This window comes from Ambystoma mexicanum, chromosome 8, assembly GCF_040938575.1.
Source record: "Ambystoma mexicanum isolate Mex_15411 chromosome 8, UKY_AmexF1_1, whole genome shotgun sequence".
Lineage (NCBI taxonomy): Eukaryota > Metazoa > Chordata > Amphibia > Caudata > Ambystomatidae > Ambystoma > Ambystoma mexicanum.
This window is the reverse complement of record NC_090929.1, coordinates 533,361,553-533,382,185: the sequence shown is the minus strand read 5'-3', so window position 1 is coordinate 533,382,185 and position 20,633 is coordinate 533,361,553. Positions and strand designations below refer to the sequence as shown.

Here is a 20,633-nt window from a genome sequence, read left to right as displayed (position 1 = left end):
TAATGTGTGGGGGGGGAGACCCCCTGCAGCCTCCACCTCACCCCTCCCTACCCTAATTTATACCCTTACCCCACACTCCACCTATTATGCATTACACATATACCATTTCCCGTGCAATTTTCTGTGAAATACATTCCGTGAAATGGTATTAGGTGAAATGGTATTCAAAGAAATCTACGGTAATGCCATGACACAGCAAGATGATCATTTTTGCTAATGCATAGTCCAAATTAGGAAAAATGTACTCATATACCAGGTTCGCAAATAATAAATATATGTTCCCAGTTTGACCACCCCGATATTTTCCTAGTTTGCACAATTCCGCTGTATTCTCAGTTCGCACAATCCCAATACATTCTAAGTTTGACCATCCAGTAAACTCACAATTTGTCATCCCAATGTGTTCCAATTTTGCATAGTTCCAGTGTCTGTTCTGTCTGAAGAATCCCAGTATACGCCCATATTGTACGGCCCGGTATACTCCCAGCTTTACAATCCCTGCACATTTCCAGTTTGCACAATCCTAGTATTCTTCCCGTTTGACAATACCACGTGCTGCATGTGTCAATTTGACTTTAGAGACTAGCATTCATCTTTATTTTTCTGTCCATGGTATCAAATTCCCCATCGTAAATATTTGGTACCTCTATCGCTTCTCTTTAATTTTAGACAGGGCAAGGTCACACATGTGTATCTAAATTGTGCACATTATTATTGAGTATGTTGGAGCGTGATGAAATGCATTATGGTAGCATTGCAGATTTGGGCGGTTTATTAGCAAAAGGGATCTATTAGTATTCAGTAACCTTGGGTATATCAACCTGTTTTTTAGATGTACCTTTAGGATTTTGTATTTTTTGTATTGATTGGACTTTTAAGATTTTGTATTTTTGGTACTGATGAACTTCACCCACTTTTGTTGTAATGTATGCCATGCATTTGTGTATTTTTTGGTATAATTATCTTGATGATTTGTGATTGATATTGTGTTGATAATGCACTGTTTTATATATTTTATTAATGTAAATTTGTTCTCATTAATTATTATTGTAAATAACAATCTGACTGTCTGACCATCCCAGAATACTGCACTGCAAAATCCTAAATGTGCCCCAAAAATCATGGAGACCAAGGTCCCAAAACACAGCCGTACACCTCGTAGAACCTCATGGCAAGCAATGCATTAATACTCAGGGCCCATCACACTGGCTTGCCATTTACCCGGGGGAAAAATGAGTAAGGATCTCAAAAGTAACGACAGATTTGTGGGTGGAGCCTAATAAAATATGTAAGCCATGGCGGAGGTCCCTGAGGAATTTGCTGCCTTCTGTTTGATCAAGTATGAGAAGGAAATTGAGGCAGAGGCCACACAATTACTTTTTTGAGAGCCCCCAATCTGAGACAAAGAATGGAGGGAAAGGCCCGTCAGTGGTGGGGGGGGGCAGTGGGGTGTTGCGGAACAAACCTATTTGCCAATCTAAGAGTACTGCTGTGGCGCCACGCTGTAAAGTGGCATTTTAGACTCGCCAATAATGGAGGCCTCTGAATTAATTTCCGGCTCTTGGCTTTGGCTTTGTTTGCTTCACAAACGGTCCAAAAACACTAACGGATTGTGTTGCCTAGGTGACAGGGTTGCATCCTTCTGTGGTTGCTAACAGAGTCCCACTACCTTAGCCAAAAATGACACTTCCTATTAGAGCACAGGGCTTGTCACTCAATGGAGCTATATGCAGTATAACAATTGGTGTTTTCCAATTTCCTTTTCTAATTTAGCCAATGATATCAAAAGCCTGGGTTGCTTCTGAAAATGTTGGTCAGGTGTCCCCATTGACTACTTTGTGGAGTAAAATTATCTTTACTACTGCTTGATGTGCCATTGGTTGCATCCTGGGTAAAAAAGAATGTGGCTGTCATTGAGGGGTTCCACAAAGAACATAGCTCCCCTTGAGGAAACAGTTAAGTTATCATGTCACCATGATCCCATTGCCAAGAATCAATAATGTAGCCAAGGACATCTACCATTCATTTTAAGAAACTTAAGCCTTGCTTTAGAATTGTGCTTCAGAAACTTCCAATAGAATAAAGTCACTTCAAATCTCCAATGTATATATTTATTTTAAGGCACAACCTCCTACACACACACGCACTGGCAATAACTTTAAATGTGATTGATTTAATGCACCCTTGTACGCGCAGCAATGCTGACAGTGATCTCCTTAGTTAATAATCTATAACACAACCATTTAATCATGTCATCCGGTTTTAAGAACCCATTCCTCAGATACTCATAGATCTGTGGACACTTCTGCTTTCTTTCAAATATCCAGATGGCATATTCTGCTTCATGAAAGTTAGTGTTTTAAATTTGAGCCCTCTCGGGTGCCACCTCTCTTAATAGCTGATCGTAACGTTTTTGTTCATTCCAGTGTAGACCCTGGCTTCCTATAAGCTACAGACGTGCCAACGTGGCCATTGGGCATCTCCTGTAGGCTCGTTGCGATGTTAAAGAAAGCAAATCAAGTGCCATACAGACTACAAGCACATTTTGCCCAAATCCCCATACATATAACCAACATTGTCCACTCCAAAAATATGTGGTGGGTTCCCCAAACCCAGCGACCTTTCCAACCTTATGTTTGTTTGTTTGTTTATTTATTTATTTATAGACCTTATGTCACCCCTGTAACCATAACCTTTCTTGAATACTTCTTCACCATAATATTTTTTTCAAAAAAGAAACCAAATCCTAGTTACAAGAAGCGAGGACTTGCATTTTGAATACTATTCTTGGAGCTCTAAGAGGTCAGTGATGCGCCTTTAGGCCAGGAGTCAAAGATTTAGAATCCGTGTTTTAGGTCCTTGCCTGTATATGCAAAGATACTACTGCGGCACAGGCTGTAAAACCTCTGTATACATGGTTAATGAAACAGCATTGCCGCTTCATACCACAAAGGCTTAACCTCCAGATTTCCACCCACACTGTCTCTTACGCTCTCCATCTATCCTTTGTAGAATGTCCAGATGGAAAATTCGGTGCAAACTGCTTCGAGTCCTGCTCCTGTGGGGGCGCTCTCTGCAACAGGGTCAGTGGAATGTGTAATTGCCCCGCAGGCAAATCTGGGAAGGACTGCAGTCAAGGTAAGGAGCCAAAGGGCATGGGCACACCATACAACACGCAGGGTTACTGATGGAACGGAGTTTGCTCCATTGATTTCCTAAACCATATCCAAGCAACAACTACACGTGCCGGTCCATATGGACCACAGCGACATCCCGGCTTCCTTTAAGAGGTCTGAGTTTTAAATATCTGCCCATTTCAGACTGTCCAACAGGTCACTGGGGAGTGGGTTGCCAGGAGATCTGTCCTGTCTGCGAGAACGGTGCCAGCTGTGAGCCAGTGACCGGAGCCTGCATGTGTGCACCTGGATATAGCGGCAACCTCTGCCAGAATGGTAAGTTCAGGATGGGATCCGGGACTATATGATAGCAGCGACTGTCTAGACGTCATGGACGTCCAGGCTGGCATTGTCACCTTGAGGTAGCGCCAGCCAATCAATGAAAGGTTGACTCTTTCGCAATTTGCCTAATGAATTCTCCATAGAGAGTGTATTGCTGTGTCCTACCCTGCGGTGAGAACACAATACACTAACTACGCAATGCCGGGACCTTATTTCTCAGCTGATTTCTAGCTCTACAAGTGCCTGTGCTTTTACAGGTTTCATTAGCGTGGTCCTTTGCTCATCAGAAGTAAGCTATCAATGCCTTAAAACAACACAGACCTGATACTTTTCTAAGAGAAGAACACGCTATGTAATACTGATCATAGTAGTGATTTGCCTCCAGCCATGAGCCATTATGCCAGTTCATGAATAGCCGGTAAGGCAGCCCATTACTGTAGAGATATGTATGCAACTAGGATGTCACTGGTGGGAATTCTGGAGACTTCTCTTGTGGTCAATACATTTAGCTCCATTCCATTGGTCCATATTCACAGATGGTAAGATGGCATAGGAACAGTCAAGGTGGCAATATGTGCCATAAATGGCTGCCATGATTAGTTCTTCTAAAACAAGTAGTTGATTGTCTACACTATGCCTATTGTTACATGAATTGATGTGTCTTTTGCTGTGTGCTGAATTAGTGTGTCCAGCTGGCTGGTTCGGCCATGGCTGTCAGATGCAGTGCTCCTGCCAGAACGATGGCCATTGTGATGCTGTGACGGGGGAATGCCGCTGCTCACCCGGTTGGACTGGATACAATTGTCGAAGAGGTATATAGCAGAACGTAGCAACCCAGTCTTGGTCCTCAGACACCACGGGCCCTATAGGCTAATAATGGCCTCATGTGGAGCCTAAAAATGTTACTGCACTACACACACTCTTGCAACGCTCCATAAAGTTGACAAAATACCAAATGATTGTTGGGTTTCTCTTTTGGGATGGGGACAAGACCAAACTTTGCTAATGGTCTTCCTTGACATGAGACTATCAGGATGAATTAATTTCATTGTATGCCAGGCAAAGTGTGTTTTTAAGCATTATATATAAAGATATTTGTAATGTTGGGATGAATATGTTATATAAATGAGACATTGATAACCACTCCTTCACTTTAACATGTTTATGAAAAGTATAGTCAAACTTGGGGTAAGCACGGCATGTGTAGGATCTCTACTACTTTTATTTGAATGCCTGGCTTCACAAGAAGGTTCAGCTTCATTTATACCTTGGAGAAGCACTGTCATTCTCTATTAGATCCATAAATGATTAGATTGTGTAGATGAGTGCAAGTGATACAGGATGCCAATGAAACAGCTACTTTACAGAGGTACACGCAGGCTCTGTTCACGCACCATAGTATTGAAGACTTGGGATCAAAGAGACTGCTCTGTTTTATGTTAGCTATAATCATATCTTGGAAGACCCCTTGCGGAGTAGTTTGGCTTTGACTCAGATGCATCTGTTCTCCAATAGCCTGTGATGCTGGACGATGGGGTGCAGATTGTGCCAACATTTGTAACTGCAGTAATGGTGACGGAAGCTGCAATCCGGTGACTGGGCAGTGTGTCTGTGAGGCGGGCTACACTGGTATCCACTGTGATCAGAGTGAGTACTGACATATACGTTGTTGTTATGGTATGATATGATATAATGTGGCATGTATAATGCACCTTTACACAAGTGGTTCTAGTTTTTCTAGTGGTTACATCCTATTAAAAAATGGTTGTCTCTGAAAGCGTGTCTTGTTTTGACGCCATTTTGCACGTAGCCATACTCCTTTATACAAGGGTTCATCTGGGTGTTTATGGGCTGACAAGAATCGATTGTTAAATCATCAATTCATCATGCCATAGTGCTTTAGAAAATTAAACAGTGACAAGATATGTAACTCTAGAAATTACTATTTCATAAGGCTCTCTGTCATCATTGCTGCACTGTAAACCATCAATATTATGGTGCGTTTAAAAAAGCAAGAACTTAAAACCTTCTAACTGTAATGTGAGTAGAAGATGTGATTGAAGCCAATAAGACACACTCAGCACTGCAGAGCAATTACTGGACGTTCACATCCAGATCAGAGCCACACAGCAATGCTACATGAGCATCGGAATCCACTGGAACGCCTGCTCCATGCAGAACATTGTGGGGCAGCGTTATTGTGTATATAGAGGTATCTCCTTCATATGCTCATGTGTTAATCAGTATAGGAGCTACTTGGTTAATGGTTGGCGGCAGCCCTACAGATAAGGGGTGTATCAGCCATTTCTTTCTCTCTAAAAATAGATAAATACTGGCAAAAATTAAAATAGGGGGTACAAGTACTCCCAACAGAAAATAGGAAACGTACATGCACCTTGTGCCCCTTGTTTAACCCACACAGCTCCCTGGATATGTTTGGAACAGAAGTGCATGTTGTACCACAGGAAGAAACTACTATTATTAGTAAAAACAGTTAAAACATATATTTACTTGCTTATAAAATACTCCCATTGGGAATTGGACTTACATTTTTACTCCCTAAACAAATCATTTTACTCCCAACTTTAAAAAATAGGCAGTGAAATACTCTCACTTCAAAATCTTATCTGTAGCACTGGTTGGGGTGATAGGTTATCCAATTTACATACATTGTTTAGAGGTTCTTTCTGGAAAAAAGATTGGAAAGTATTGGGCAGCCAGGTTAGTGTTTTAGAATAGTGGCAACTAAATCGTTAACTTTTGCTTGTTATGTAAGGTTGTTTCCTCGCCACACAAAGGGCCTCGTTACAGGCTTGCCACTATTAGCTACACTAATACCACCTGTGAGGAATTCGACCATCCGCACGGTGGGTGTGTGCTCACCTGGGCTTTTTTGAAATTTTATATGAAATTGAATGATGGTAGATTACCTCTGGAAAATGTGTGGGGCTAATCTCGACTCATATTCCTATGCTCACCGCTCAACATACACCTAGACACATGTACTCTGGGTGGACACAGCCTACAAGCGCAGTCCTCCCTGTCATATTTAGTTGGGATCTGATAGGTGGAGAACATGATACATCTCAGAAGGGGGGAGGGCCAAAACATTCCTCCTGACATGGCCAGCCTAATTAACTATGAATGGCTCCATGGATCCACCCTGTCTGTTTGTTTACCCTCTGCAGATGGTGGCAGCAATTAACATAATTAACATACATATATAGTATACATCAAACCAGCCCACATGGGGCCTGGCTGCAGGACTAACAAAGGAGACAGGACACCCTAACAACCTTTGATATGCACTGTGTAAACCTGAAGCCATCTCCCACCTCTCAGTATCAAGGGCAGTGACCTGTCATGTTTGGGACTATGTGCTTATAATAGGCATCCCCCACAGAGAGACCCCATTCAGAGGGTAGAAGTATGTGATTTGATGGGGACAGAAAGTCTGTTCTCGCCACAGCTTCAAGGGAGACCTGCTGCTTTAATCAGGAACCACAGAAAGCTCAATTAACCAGAGTTCCTTTGATCCAGAACAGACAAGAAGATGGGGGAGAGTTAGACTGACATGTTTTCCCCCTTTTACCTTTTTTGTTGCAAAGAAATCTGGTTATGACCTCATGCATACAGGAGATTGTTGGTGGGGACCCAGGATTGGTTCATTAAGGTAGGCTTAGACTACACCAATCACCATGGCCCATTTGCAAGCTTCCTAGGTGGGAAGTGCCAGAGAGTCTTTGAACCAAACCCAGGGCAAAGCCAGTGCCTGCAACACTCCCCTCAGCTTTGGGAGTCTGCCTTAAAGGATGACACGAACCCAGTGAAGAAGCTATGAGGCGTGCATCAAGAAGCATCAACCAGAGTCTGCCTTAAAGGACATTTTCTTGCCAGTCGAGCCCCTCAAGCTGCAACCAACTGCACCGCTGACTGTTGTCATCCCATAGTCACTAACATCATCTGAGACGCCTCAACCAGTGCTTCAGACCCTTCAGACCAGCACTGAGACAATGCTTCCTGCTCCAAGCTGCCGTGTAGGCCAGCCTGCAGCCGTCCATCCAGCCTCGCTTGCCGAACTGCCTGCAGCCTGATACCCGCAGCTGTCTCCCGTCTTGAACTCTATCGCAGAAGCTGCAAAGTGCCCTGAAGCTGACTCTACACTGTTGAGCACCAACAACTTCTACAAGCACAAGATACATTGTGGTTCTGTCCCTCTGGTCCTTCTCTGAAGGCTCCTAGTGACATAAAAGACCCATTGCTCCCTTTGTGTTGAAACCAAGTATCCTTGAACTATTGCGATTAATTACTTTACCAACTACCCTCCTGTCAGTATCCAAAGTGCACCCCTTTTCCTTCTTGAAACTGCCTGTTCTCTGCATTCCTTTACAGGATGGGTTGTATTTTGTAGCGTGCTAGAACTGTCTGTTGAATAGTAATAAAGTAGATATTCCTATATAACCTTGACTGGACAGTGCCTTTTATCATTGGGTAATAATTGCATTTTCGCTGCATTGCAATTAACCAACGATCACGACCTTGCAGAGATAAGCCTGCCGTTCCGTCCACGTTACCAAAATTGGACAAGGAGGTTTATAATTTGCTTGTGTTTCCAATTTGTTCAGATCCCTTCTGGTGTACTAGAGGTGTGGGGCTGATTGATGTTTTAGAAACCAATATTCATCCCTGGACCACTGGTGCCGGAAGTTGATTTGTCACACCACCTAAGCACATTACTGTTGCTGCATGAAATAATGGTAATTTAGCAACTGATTAAGAGTTATGATTAATCTCCATTTTGGTGTCCCATTGGACTTCGTTGGGGATAGGTGGAATTACCACCTATTGTCATTTCCGTCATTGTAAGCAGACATTGCCACCTCCACTTACAACCTTGCAAATGTTTCTTAAATGGGTGACAAAACCCATAATTGTGTACGGTGGTAAATCAGGTAGTATTCTGAAATACCTCCAGTTTTACCATTACTGCACTACTTGTAATGAGGCCCTTAAAGATGGGATGTCCACCAGTGGAAGATTGCTGCACCAATATGGCAGCTGGTCTTCTAGATGCCTGTGAAATGCATCGACCTGAAGAATGGGGCAGTCCTGATCATGTATCCAGTGCCATTGTTCAGAGAATTTGATTTATATTTGGGGACCATCCCTGTGTTCTGCTTTGTCAGGACTGGCCTTGTTATTGTGGAATTCTCTAATGTGGTGCAGAATTCACCTTTTGGGCTCTTGACCTTTTTTCAGGGTGCCTCGCCGGATGGTTTGGACCCAGCTGCAGACACCGGTGTCAGTGCGATAATGGGGCGGCGTGCGATCATGTCAGCGGTGCCTGTACATGCACTGCTGGATGGAGAGGGACTTTCTGTGAACGACGTGAGTATTCAGGCCCGCATGCAAAGCCCTTGCTCCTTATTCATGTTGGCACTAAACTAGCAGATTGGGGATCGGTGTGGAGCTATCCACGCACAAAGCTAAAAGGTGCTAGAGGAGTTCATCTTGTTTACAAAAGAGTAGGGGGTGGCTATCCTATTTGGCAGTCATTCTAAATGAAGGGTCTAAAAAAAGTGTCACCTGGTAGGAAATATCAGAATAGGTATACTGTCTTTATAACGAAAATGTTATATAGAATGAATATAACAAAATTTATATAATGAAAAACCTAACGAAAATGTATGTGGGGTGGGGTAAAGTGTTAAATCCTGTGGGGAAATGGTTTGGGTGGGTTTTTAAGGGTGGGAAATGGGTGTTTGGGGGGAACCCCCTAAAAAAAAGAAAACTAAAGGAAAAAAATGTGTTATGTTTTGTCATTATATAATTTTCATTATATGTGCATTTGTTATAAAATGATTCATTATAAAGACATGTAACCATCAGAATATACCTACTGCTGATGAAATTCCAACAGGTCATTTTGCGCTGCCTCTTTTGGGGTGGGACCAAACATGGTTTCCAAATGACATTTTCCCTTCTGCCATGGAAATGCAGGCTGAAAAACAATGGAATGGAAGGCTGCGTCGAGTCGCTGCCAGTACTTATGAATAATTGAAAGATTGTCGAGTGCAAAGTCACCCTAAGGGCCAGGCAAAGCTTAGACGGAGTCCTGAGTTTGGTGTCCCAACATTGGCTGTGTTGCCTCCTTGATTATGCCCCATGAGGCTGAGCCTTTTCCTGGAGTTGCTTGTGGTCTCGTGCAGAAGGAATGTGACCTAGCAGAGTGGGCGGACCTTCTCTTTTTGTAATGGGACCAGGCTTGATTTGGGTATATTCTTCTAAAATGGTGAAAATAGCTTAACGTGATGCAATGGGAGGCCGCACAGAACAAGTGACAATGATTCTGATGAATCCAGACCTCTTCCAGCCTTTGCTTTTCGGTGTTTCAGTGAAAAAGAATCACTTTGCCCTTTTTGCACATTGCAAGGCCCCATGGAACCTGGGAAAAGTTGTCACGCTGCACTTGGGAACTAATTTGCAATCAAGCGAGCTGTTGGGCTCTTCAGGTAGTGTGGATTCAAGCCAAGAAGAGGGCAAGAGGAGCCACCAGTAGATGTCCAAGACCATCTAGTGCAGGCAACTGCGCATGCCAACCAAGTCCCTAATAGCAAAGCTCGGACTGAATGCAACCTTTAGCTCTGGACCCCTGGGGTGTACCATAACCTGTGCGACCATCCATTCCATCGTTCTAATGACATCACAGCTGAACCAGAGGGGCAAGACAGCTCCACAAGTGATTCCATTGTGTGATGTGCGTTAGGTTGTACCATTGGCGCCATTGCTATTTACTGATTATTTTAAACCTTTACATGACCACCTGATGATCTGATGTGGTCCTGATGAGTGAATAAATTAAATTTAAAACCTATGTTGACAAAACTTGTGCACTCTTTCCGTTTTACAAGTGATGCACAAGCCAACAGTGCCATACTAAGTTCACATCACATGACCAGAATACAGTGGCTGAATGAAGAATACAAGCATTGATATCCAAGGTTTTCAAACAAGAATTAAGGTGGAAGCAGAGGAACATGTATTATTTTAGCAGGAGCTATGCCAAGCAAAACCTTGGAAAAACGCAGCCAAAGATTGACATCTCTCAAAGATGATTAAGCATTGCAGGTGATTTTTAGTGTATTTCTGGAAAGAGTAACGTACTCTGCCCCAGCCCTGTTGGCCTAGTTTGGTAGAAACAATCCTGGTTTGGATTTAGGCTACTCTACCTCTGGGTTTAGTTTCAAACCACCTGGCAAATAATTCCATAGTCCAGTTCACCAAACAGTATGAGTACCACCCTCATTTCAGCATGCTCTGCGTATTGCCTGGATAAGCTGACACAAGACCCTGGGCATTTGCAGGTGATGAAAGACTTTGGGAACCAGGAAAAACATTGGTTGGCTTACAGTGCAGCAAAACAAAAGAGATGATGGCTGGAAGGTTTAGAATTAGTCTTAACCTCTGCATTGCTCTGGGCAACCCTCCAGACCATTGTTATTCACCTGCCAAACCATTACAAAAGGGGAAAGACCATCTGCAAATCTGGCTTGGTCCCACCCCAAAAGGGAGAGTCCAGCTCAAACTGCTTGGTCACATCCCTTCTGCACAAGACCACAAGCATCCCCAGACATATTTCGGCCATTCTGGATGGGGTAGAGCAGATGGCATGATCTAGCAGATAACATTGCTAGATATAATAAATATAAAGAATGCATTGATTAAATTAATGTATTATTTGGAACCCATTCTAGCACCTATCACCCAATTACTCCTCTATGTGTGATTCCTTCTCATGCCCTGATTGGATCTTGGTGAAATGATGCACTGGTGGCAGTCCCATAAAAACATGAAGTTCTTTCACGCCCCCTTCATTCCCTCTTAAATTAGAATGCCAGTAGATGCGGTTCCCAGATGCCCTGAAGAAATAAACCTGACATCCTATGTGTGAAATGAGCATCAACGTTAAGAGTAGGCTTACCAATTGGAACCAGCCAAGAGAACATCACGTATTCTGCACCTCCTACACTTTTATCAAGCTGCAGCAAAATGCAAAATCATATTAAACATGAAAAGCTAACCGCGACTGCCCAAGGCCATCAAAAAGAGTAGGGCATTCAAGAATGTCAGGGTTTTCCAAAATCCTCAAACAATAGCAGGGCTGCCCAAAAACTGAAACAATTTGCAGGGTTGTACAAAATCATCCAAAAAACATTGAAGACTTTCCAAAACCATCACAATCATGCTGGTCTTCCGAAAAACATTAAATACATATTGAAGCTATGTAATATATCAAACTACAGAAAGGGTGCCATGCATCACCAGAACATAGCAATGGCCAATATTCTAAAAGAAATAACCGGATTTAGCCAAAATCAGCATCAACAGCAGGGTAGCTAAACCCATTACAAACAGCAGGTTTTGCACAAAGTCATCACATTAGCACGGCTCCCCAGAATCATAAAAACAACAAGGGTTTCTGAAAACATTAAAATTGCCCAAAATCATCTAAACGTAGCAGACCTGCCCAGAATCCTCCGCGCTGGATTACTCAAATCATTAAAGACCTGCAGTGCTGTGCTGAAACCATCCACAACCATACAATTCTGCCGTACCAACAACTTAGCAAAAAACAGAAGTGCTATCCCAAATTATTCCAGAACAACCCAGAAACAAAAATCACCCAAATGAGCAAGGCTTATCCAACTCATCAACAATCTGAAGTGAAACGACATTTAGAACAAAATATAATTTGTAACATTTCCAAAAATAGCAAAGCAACCTACACACAACCATACCAAATTGGCAGTGTCAGCTGGAAATTATAAAAAAGGTATCCCTCTCAAAAACCATCAAATGATAACGATGTGTCATTTGTATAGCACTTTTGGCAAAGCCCTTCACAGAGAACATAGTTGCATTCAATTATCACCCAACTAAAGTTGCGTTTCGTTTATCAACCTCAGAAGGAGGACTGAGTTGGCCTTGCCAGGATTCGAACCTACGACATGTAGATCACACACACAGATTGCAGTGACGAGCGCTCCACTCGCTCTTCTATTTTACTGGCATCGAAGAGTATCTGGAGTGTCCAAAGTCATCTAAAAGTAGCAACTGGCATCGAAGAGTATCTGGAGTGTCCAAAGTCATCTAAAAGTAGCAACGCTGACCCAAAATCTTCAAATAATAGCTAGGTATCCCAAAGATTCAAAAGAACAGCAAAACAACACAAAATCACACAAAAATCAGGCTATCCACAGTACGCATAATAAAACAGTGGGACTACTGAAAATCATTATAAACTGGCGGTGCTACCAAAAACACTCTCCAAATACAGTAGTGCTTCTAATAATTATTACAAACCACAAGGATGCTGAAAAGCACAGAAAATCAACAGGGCTACCCAGAATCACCAAAAGCAGCAGAAAAACACCAGGTGAATCCAAAATCACAAATAACCATACATGTTTGTGCACTTACTTCTTTCAGATCTACTGCTCTATATAAGAATCCCACAGCAATGCAGCTGCTTAAGTGACCACCACCCGAAAAGCTTTTGCCAACACCTCATCCAGCCACAAATGATCATTCATGGATCCGTGGCCATTGCCCATGGCTCAGTGATGCGCATGATCTGGGGTGCACTCTGGCTTATTGCCTGGCTCTGCTGGCCACATCCATTAGCGCAATTGAGTTTGTTTGCTCTCACAATTGGGCTTCATCTCTGGGACGAAGATGCCCTAACCTTGGGCAGTCTCTGCCCAGTTTGTGGGTTTACTCTAGCACATTTGGCCTTATTATCTGGCCAAGTTGATTGCATTGCCGTGGATTATACGCTGGCATTCTTGCCACTTGTTTTCATTCTCTGACGTGTATGATTTGGCGCGTGGGTGTTGTATTCTCTGACCCAACTCATTATTTAGCCCAGATGAGTGTATTCTGTGCCACTGTGGGTGGAATTCTATGGCACACTAATGTACATTTTTTGGCATGGTTGGACATATTCTCTGGCACAATTGGGTGTTATCATCTGGCAAGGTTAGCCACATTCTGAAGTAGATTCATTGCAAGGGCCACACACAACCTGCCAGATGTGTGCACTCTGATGCCACCTGTACTAATGTGAGCAATAGGCTATTTGCAGCCCATCTGGCGTGCTCCATGGGTGCCAGGACAGTCCTTGAGTTGCCCTTAATTCTGTCTGTGTGTTTCTTTTTTTTTTCAAAGCCTGCCCTGATGGCTTCCATGGCATTGAATGCAGAACATCCTGTGACTGTATGAACGGTGCTCGCTGTGATCCTGTCACTGGGGCTTGCATTTGTCTGGCCGGCTGGATCGGCCTCCACTGTAATCAGAGTAAGTATCCATCATGCGTTTACTCTCCCCTCAGCCCCACAACACCCAAAGCGCCTCCGCCGAACAGCATGTGGAGTATGACAATCAGGGGGGGCTGGAGTTGAGGGAACACGCGAGTGGACTGAGTCCACCGAACATTTTTAGAGGGGCGAATCAATCTCTCCTTAAGCAATTCAAGGGAGGAGTGGGCCATGTCCCATTTATGTGTGCTCCAGCTCAGCCAAACACCTCAACAGGGTCTCGTGCTGGATTGCAATTACTTAAAGTCGGTTTGCCTTGAGCTGCATTTCTCTGTCCAGCTCCAGCTCAAAGCAAACACCCAACACCACCTACCAATAACCGCCTAATATGCACTTGAGTTAAAGTAAGTCAATGAAACGGATTAAATCCGTCTACCCCTTGTACATAACTGCTTGCTTGTTTGACACATAGAACAATACTTGTTTTGTTGAAATGTCACTTTAATCTCAACATGCATAACAGCAAAGCAGCATGCCTTTGTCAAAGAATGACTGAAAATAGGGGCTGACACACTGACTCTTTTTTGGATGTTGTCTTTAGTCTGCAGCATATTAGGAGAGCATAAAGTGAACTCAAGTTACTGGGTGTAAATTGTTCAGCTATTACGGGCTATTAAGTTTCGCATCACTTTGCATTCCGGTACCTGCTGTCCTGAATTACAAGTGGAAAATACCACTACAGGTATGTTTCAGAAATTCTAATTGACGTGAGCTGAATACTTGAATGTGGAGGGCATCATTTCGGGGATCTTCATTATGAAAGAGTGACATTAGGTGAGGAAAGTTCTCAAAATGTGCCAACCGTTCTTACTTTCAACAGTTACTGTCCATGCAGATTACTACTGCATGGCAGAAGAATAAACCTGATGTACTGCCAATGAAGTGCATTTATTCGAAGGGGCCAGGTACACCCCCATTTAGTGAAAGGGGCCAACATTGCCTTGAAGTAGCTTCATGTGCTCTGACGTCACTATCTTTGGTGTTGCACATTGTCCTTGTGCTGATTAGTTCCCCTACTTATTTGTTTGGTAGAAGGACTTGTATTGGAGTAGGTTTAGAAATGCAACACATTCGGAATTGGGGTTGAGCGCATATTCCTAATACACATCAAACACTGTACCCCAAATCCACGATGCAATCAAGATATAGCACACTGGCAGGCACAAGGGCCCAGTCTAACGGACCATAAGGAAAGGGGACGAGAGGATGTGGTGGCAAGAAAGGGTGGCGAGAGTCATGGACTTGTGCCCTGCGACAACATCATCAGCCATGTTTTGAAGGTAATGGGCCGGGCCGTACCATGACAGCATACCTCAGGTGCTTTCTGCTTCCCAGACTTGATCTATTACTAGCGTAGCAAAAGCTGCCCTTACAGCACTACTTTCAGTGAAAGGTGCCCATTTTGCCGACCTTGGCATAATCATTATTTTATGTTAGCTTACCATTCTCAGTTCTACCTTGTACCGGAACTTAGTTTATTGTCCGCTGCACAACAACCATCAATTGATTGGGGGCCGTGGAGAATGCAGGATGGCATCTTTTGGGCTGACCGATGTAGTCAGGAAGCCCTGTGATTTGCTCTCTGGTTTCCCATTGGAAATGCCAAGCACTGGAGGTACCTTCATGTGGCGGATGAGAAATTCCTTTTAGGAATACAGCCACTATCAGGGCCTGGCTGACTTCTAGTTGCCACTGCTGCCTGAGTATCTTGGGTTACTCTCCTCCATCATTGCCGTCTTCCTCTATCAGAGTCATACTGGGGGTCATTATGAGTAAGCCGGTCTGGGAAAAATGGCAGTAAAACGGCTGGTACTACCGGCTCTGGAATTTTTCCTGGACCAGTTTACTTCGGGTCTGCCGGTAGGGACAGTGAACTCCCGGCAAGCCCAACCTGCTGGGAGTTCAGGCCCCTGGGACTCCATGGGAATGGGATCTTTGCCGGTGCTTCAGTAGTTCCCATCCCATGGAGTCCTAACGGACTCCATGGGAATGGGAACTCACCGTTACTCCGCCACCCCTAATGTCCCGGTAATACCGGGATATTGGGCTACAGAGACGATAATGCAGCTTTCCCGGTATCCCGCTGGAATTACCAGCAGAATACCAGGAAAGCTGTAATTACCCCCATTGACTCTCCTCCAGAGGCTAAATGACTACCCGAGCAAGGGGTATATATATTGACCTGCAGTGGGTTAGCCAGGGCTGCTGAAAGCCCAGAAGGGCACAGGGTACAGCTATTAGTAAACCAAACTTCTCCAATTCCCTTTTTGGCACAGGAATGGCAGTGCATTGGGAGATGTTCTACTAGGCAGGTCTGTCATGGCCACAGCTAATCTGGATATAGTTTCAAAGACCATCTACCGAATTTAGTAAGTGAGTTTTCCAGGGGCATGAGAAATTATTTTTAACATATTGTTATGTTAAACCCATTCTCGGTAAGTACTACTGAATCCAATTTGATCCTGGAGATCAAATATCAAGTTATGAGAAAACACATGGCTAACAGATTTTAGTCCGTTATCGTCATGCAAAAAACATACCGATTAAGGAAGCAAGCTTGGACAGTTTTATGAATCATGGGAAAACATGCCATTTAAACTGTCTGGAGTGGAGACTGCTGGGGGGGGGGAAGCACTTAAAGTTACATTCAAAAGGATGACTGTATGCCAATTAAAGTAATGATTGTCATGTGTTGCGCTGTTCTGAAAAGGAAGAAACAAGACCGTGAAGGATCCTTTTGTATTGATAATACCAAAGAAAGATATTACTTTAACAGTGGGAGGTGTGGTAGGACGAAGAGCAGAGGGGGATAATGTGTGCGATATACAGGAATTGTAGGGTGTTGAGGTGTAAAGGGGATGTAAATATTTAGAAGAGAGAAATTATAAAGAAGACCACGACAGAATCTGAGGTATTCTCAATTTATTTGTTTCAATTACATTTTGCCAAATTTAGTTTCACTGTTTTTGCTAGGTTTTTTTTTACCCAAAAAGCAGGGAGAGACCCCTGCATCACTTCATCTACCCTATCCCCCCCTTTCAATATACCTAACCTAAACCCACCAACTATTTATTTTGCGGAGAAGAAAATGACACAGATGTGAAAAATATAATTCTGCCAAATGGTAGGTCAGAAAAAGTATGCAATACCCAGAGATGAAATAATTGAATTATGGCAGTGACATTGCACTACTTGGAGAAGGTTTAAAGATCAATGTGTAGAGCTGGGGCAAAGGCAGGAGGACAGTGAACATAGATACTTGGAGAGGTGGTGTCAGAGGAGAATGTGAGCATAGGAAAATGTAGATATTTCAAGAGGTGGTATTTCACGAGGGCAAGGTGCTCAGAAATATATGGAAAGGTGGCATCAGAGGAGGACAAGGAAAACATAGCTATTTAGAGGTGGGATTATGTGAGGACAAAGCACCAGAAACATTTGGAGAGTTGTTGTCAGAAGAGGGTAAGGTGAACATAGATATTTGGAGAGGTGGGATTACATGAGGACCTGGTGCTCAAAAATATCTGGAGAGGTGAAGTCAGAGGAGGACAAGGAGAGTGTAGACATTTGAACGGTGGGATTACATGAGGAAAAAGTGACCAGAAATATTTGGAATTGTGCCGTCAGAGAACAACAAGATTTTTGTAGATATTTGGAGAGGCGGTATAACATGAGGACAACATGCCCAAAGATATTTGAAGAGGTGGGAATACATGAGGACAAGATGCCCAGAGATGTTTGGATAGGGACATTCACAAACCTCCAAAGTGAAACCCCTCCTTCATCTGCAACTTCACAGATTGGTCTCTCAAACATGCAGACATCTTCCTCTGAAACGTCAACATCCCTGGTAACCCAAAAACCAAGTCATGAAGAAAGATTTTCACTTCCTGAACCTCACACAGCACATGGTAGACCCAATGCAGAGCAAAGGCAATATCCTCGGCCTCATAATCATAGACCCCTCCCACCCTTCATTGGAGCTGTCCAACCTTGCTTGACTGGTTAGACCATTTGGCAACCCCCTTTGACATTAGTCACACAGCGCCAGTCAAGTGCACCCAATGTAAACCCAGCAAGCAAGTCTTCAGATCATTCAAGAACTTCCCAGTAGAAGCTTAAATGAAAGACCTTGCAAACCTCCACCTCACATGGACCGATCTATCTCAGATAAACAAGGACTGTGATTGTTTCTTCAGGAACTCAATACCATCCTTGCAACAAACACAAACCGCCATGCCCCAGTGAAACAGCATACCCCAAGCCTAAATCTTCTGCATCCTGGTGCACTCAAGAACTCAAACTCAATTTTTTAAAAAAATCAGGAAACAAGAAAAGACTTGCTGACAATCGTGAGGGCATCCAACCTTGCCCTATGCATGGAACTCAGTGCTGTATGCAGACGACAGCCCCCCACTGGCAAGGCCAACTACTACCAGAACACCATATACAAGGTCAACAAAGAAAGCACAACCATCTCCACACATTGTATCAACCCTCTCACCAACCAATACAGACTGCACTCCATTGAAAAAGTTACCACCAACTCTTTCTGCATCAACAAAATCAGCATGATCCCAGTACATAGCCAACAATGGGATCATGCTGATTTTGTTGATGAAGAGGAAGAGTTGGTGGTAACCTTTTCAATGGAGTGCAGTCCGTATGGCAAAAGTGACAGCACACTGCACACCACATCTTGCAAAATGACCACTACCTGGAAAACATTCAAGGCATGGGGCCTCATTACGACCCAGGCGGAAAACCATTGTGCTAATAGCACCATGGTCCATGCCGGTAACTTACCGACTCCGCCATGGAGAAAGGGGGAATTACCACCCCATTACAAGGTCGGCGGGCGGTAATTTCCCCTTCCTCCATGGCCCTTCCCCATTCCCGTTTTTGCCCCATAGGGCTCAATGGGAATGGGGAAGGCGCTAAGTACGGTACCGCAAATTGCGGTACCGTACTTAGCATCAAGGTCCCTTTGCGGGTCCCTACTTTAACAGCTGGTGTAGACCAGCCGTTAAGGTAGGGTCCCGCAAAGGGACCTCGTAATCAGGTGCTAATGGGTTAACGGCACTGCAGCCTTTTACGGCGCCGTTAACCCATTAGCGCCAGGGTCGTACTGAGGCCCATACACCATGAAGGACCTGTCTGCCACCTTAGCATTCTTCATGGCCACATTGTACATGAATGACATCCTCCTTCCCCCTGTACTCAAGAGTCTTCCAACTGATGTGCTCCTCGCTACCTGGCAACCATCTTCTCCTTCACTCAAGTGACCTCCCCCTCAAACCTCATGACCAGACAAATCCTCCTGCTTTTCAAAAAACCAACACTTGACCCGATGACCTCAGCACCTACTGCTCAATCACCCATCTTCCCATTCTAGGTAAAATCCTTAAGAAATCATCAACCCCCTTCTTCAGGCCTACCAATCTGGCCGCCGACCCAGATGCAGCACGGAAACAGCTACCAACAAGGTGATGGACAGTGCCCTTAAGATACTCGATGATGGCTGGCCATCCTTGCCCCCTGATTCTCCCCATCTTCTCACTGACCTTGGACAGAGTAGACCAAAGACACTCTCAGGAATTCTATATCACCACATGGATAATAGCGAGACTGTTCTTAGCTGGTTAAAATCCTACCATGCTAACTAATGTCAATTCATTCAAATTGATTCATTCAGATGACTAACTTTACCCATCACCTGTGTAGTCCCCCAAGGGTCCATGCTCACCCTTTACATCTTCAACCTTTACATGGAACTGCTCAGAAACCTCCTGGCTCCACACATCTTTTACATCAACAATACTTGGAAGACTTGCAACTCTTTCTCAACATGTCCTTCATCGAAGACATCCACATGCTCAATGCCTACCTCACCTTGATCCAGTACTGGATGTTCAGTGCTTACCTGAAGCTCAATCCCTTCAAGACCGTATTCCTACTGCTGACCTACAGCACTGAACACCCAGACATCCAGACCTGGCTTTTCTTTTATGAACCCCAAGGGTTTCACACCCCGAGGAACATCTGTATACCAAGTCCCTTGGTTTCTACATTGACAGACCCCTCTCTTTCGAGGAGCACATAGGAAGGAAGGCACACATGCTTTGGTACCAAATTCCCTTCCTGTAGAAAGTCAACGCCTCATCCGCAGCAAACAACATCAGATCTGCCGTACAAGCACTGTTACTCTCCTACCTGGATGGTGGAAAACCATCCTGGAAATCCTTCTGATGACCACCCTAGTACCACTGAGATGTGTCCTACACGCTGCAGCTTGACTCACCAAAGGTCTCCACAAATTTCACTACATCACTCCAAACTGTAAGTGCTCCGTCTTCATGCATGTATCACTTAAAATTCTTCTGCATCATCTTAAAGGTTGTCGCACTGAAGTCTCCAAGCTACGTTTCTGAGAAGCTTACCATCTCCAGAGGTCTATGTTCTACCAGAAGCAAGGATATGTGTGGACTTGAACACCCCAGTGCAGGAAGGAAAGAACCAGAAGACAGACCACTGTGTCTACACACCCAGATTCTGAAACCTCCACAACATTGACACCAGACTCGTCTCCTCACTTCTAAATTTTAGGAAGGAGCTCAGGACATTTGGAGATATTTGGAGATGTGGATTACATGAGGACAAAGATGATGATTTCAGAGATGTTTTCGACACGCGGTGTCAGAGGAGGACAAGGTGCCCAGGGATATTTAGAAAGTTGCCAGCAGAGGATGTAAACAGAGAAATTTGGAAGTGTGGGCTTAGATTAGGCCAAGTTGAATGAAGT

At 43.9% G+C, this 20,633-nt stretch overlaps 1 protein-coding gene across 2 annotated transcripts in view; it reads left to right on the top strand.

Annotated features, from left to right (window-relative positions):
• Nucleotides 1–20,633, top strand: part of MEGF6 (multiple EGF like domains 6) — a 1,562,146-nt gene that overhangs the window by 1,454,309 nt on the left and 87,204 nt on the right. For both annotated transcript variants that reach the window (XM_069610227.1, XM_069610228.1), the window contains 6 exons: nt 3,013–3,138; nt 3,321–3,452; nt 4,142–4,270; nt 4,974–5,105; nt 8,718–8,846; nt 13,686–13,814. In XM_069610227.1, coding sequence (XP_069466328.1) covers nt 3,013–3,138; nt 3,321–3,452; nt 4,142–4,270; nt 4,974–5,105; nt 8,718–8,846; nt 13,686–13,814 — 777 coding nt within the window. The remainder of the gene's footprint in view (nt 1–3,012; nt 3,139–3,320; nt 3,453–4,141; nt 4,271–4,973; nt 5,106–8,717; nt 8,847–13,685; nt 13,815–20,633) is intronic.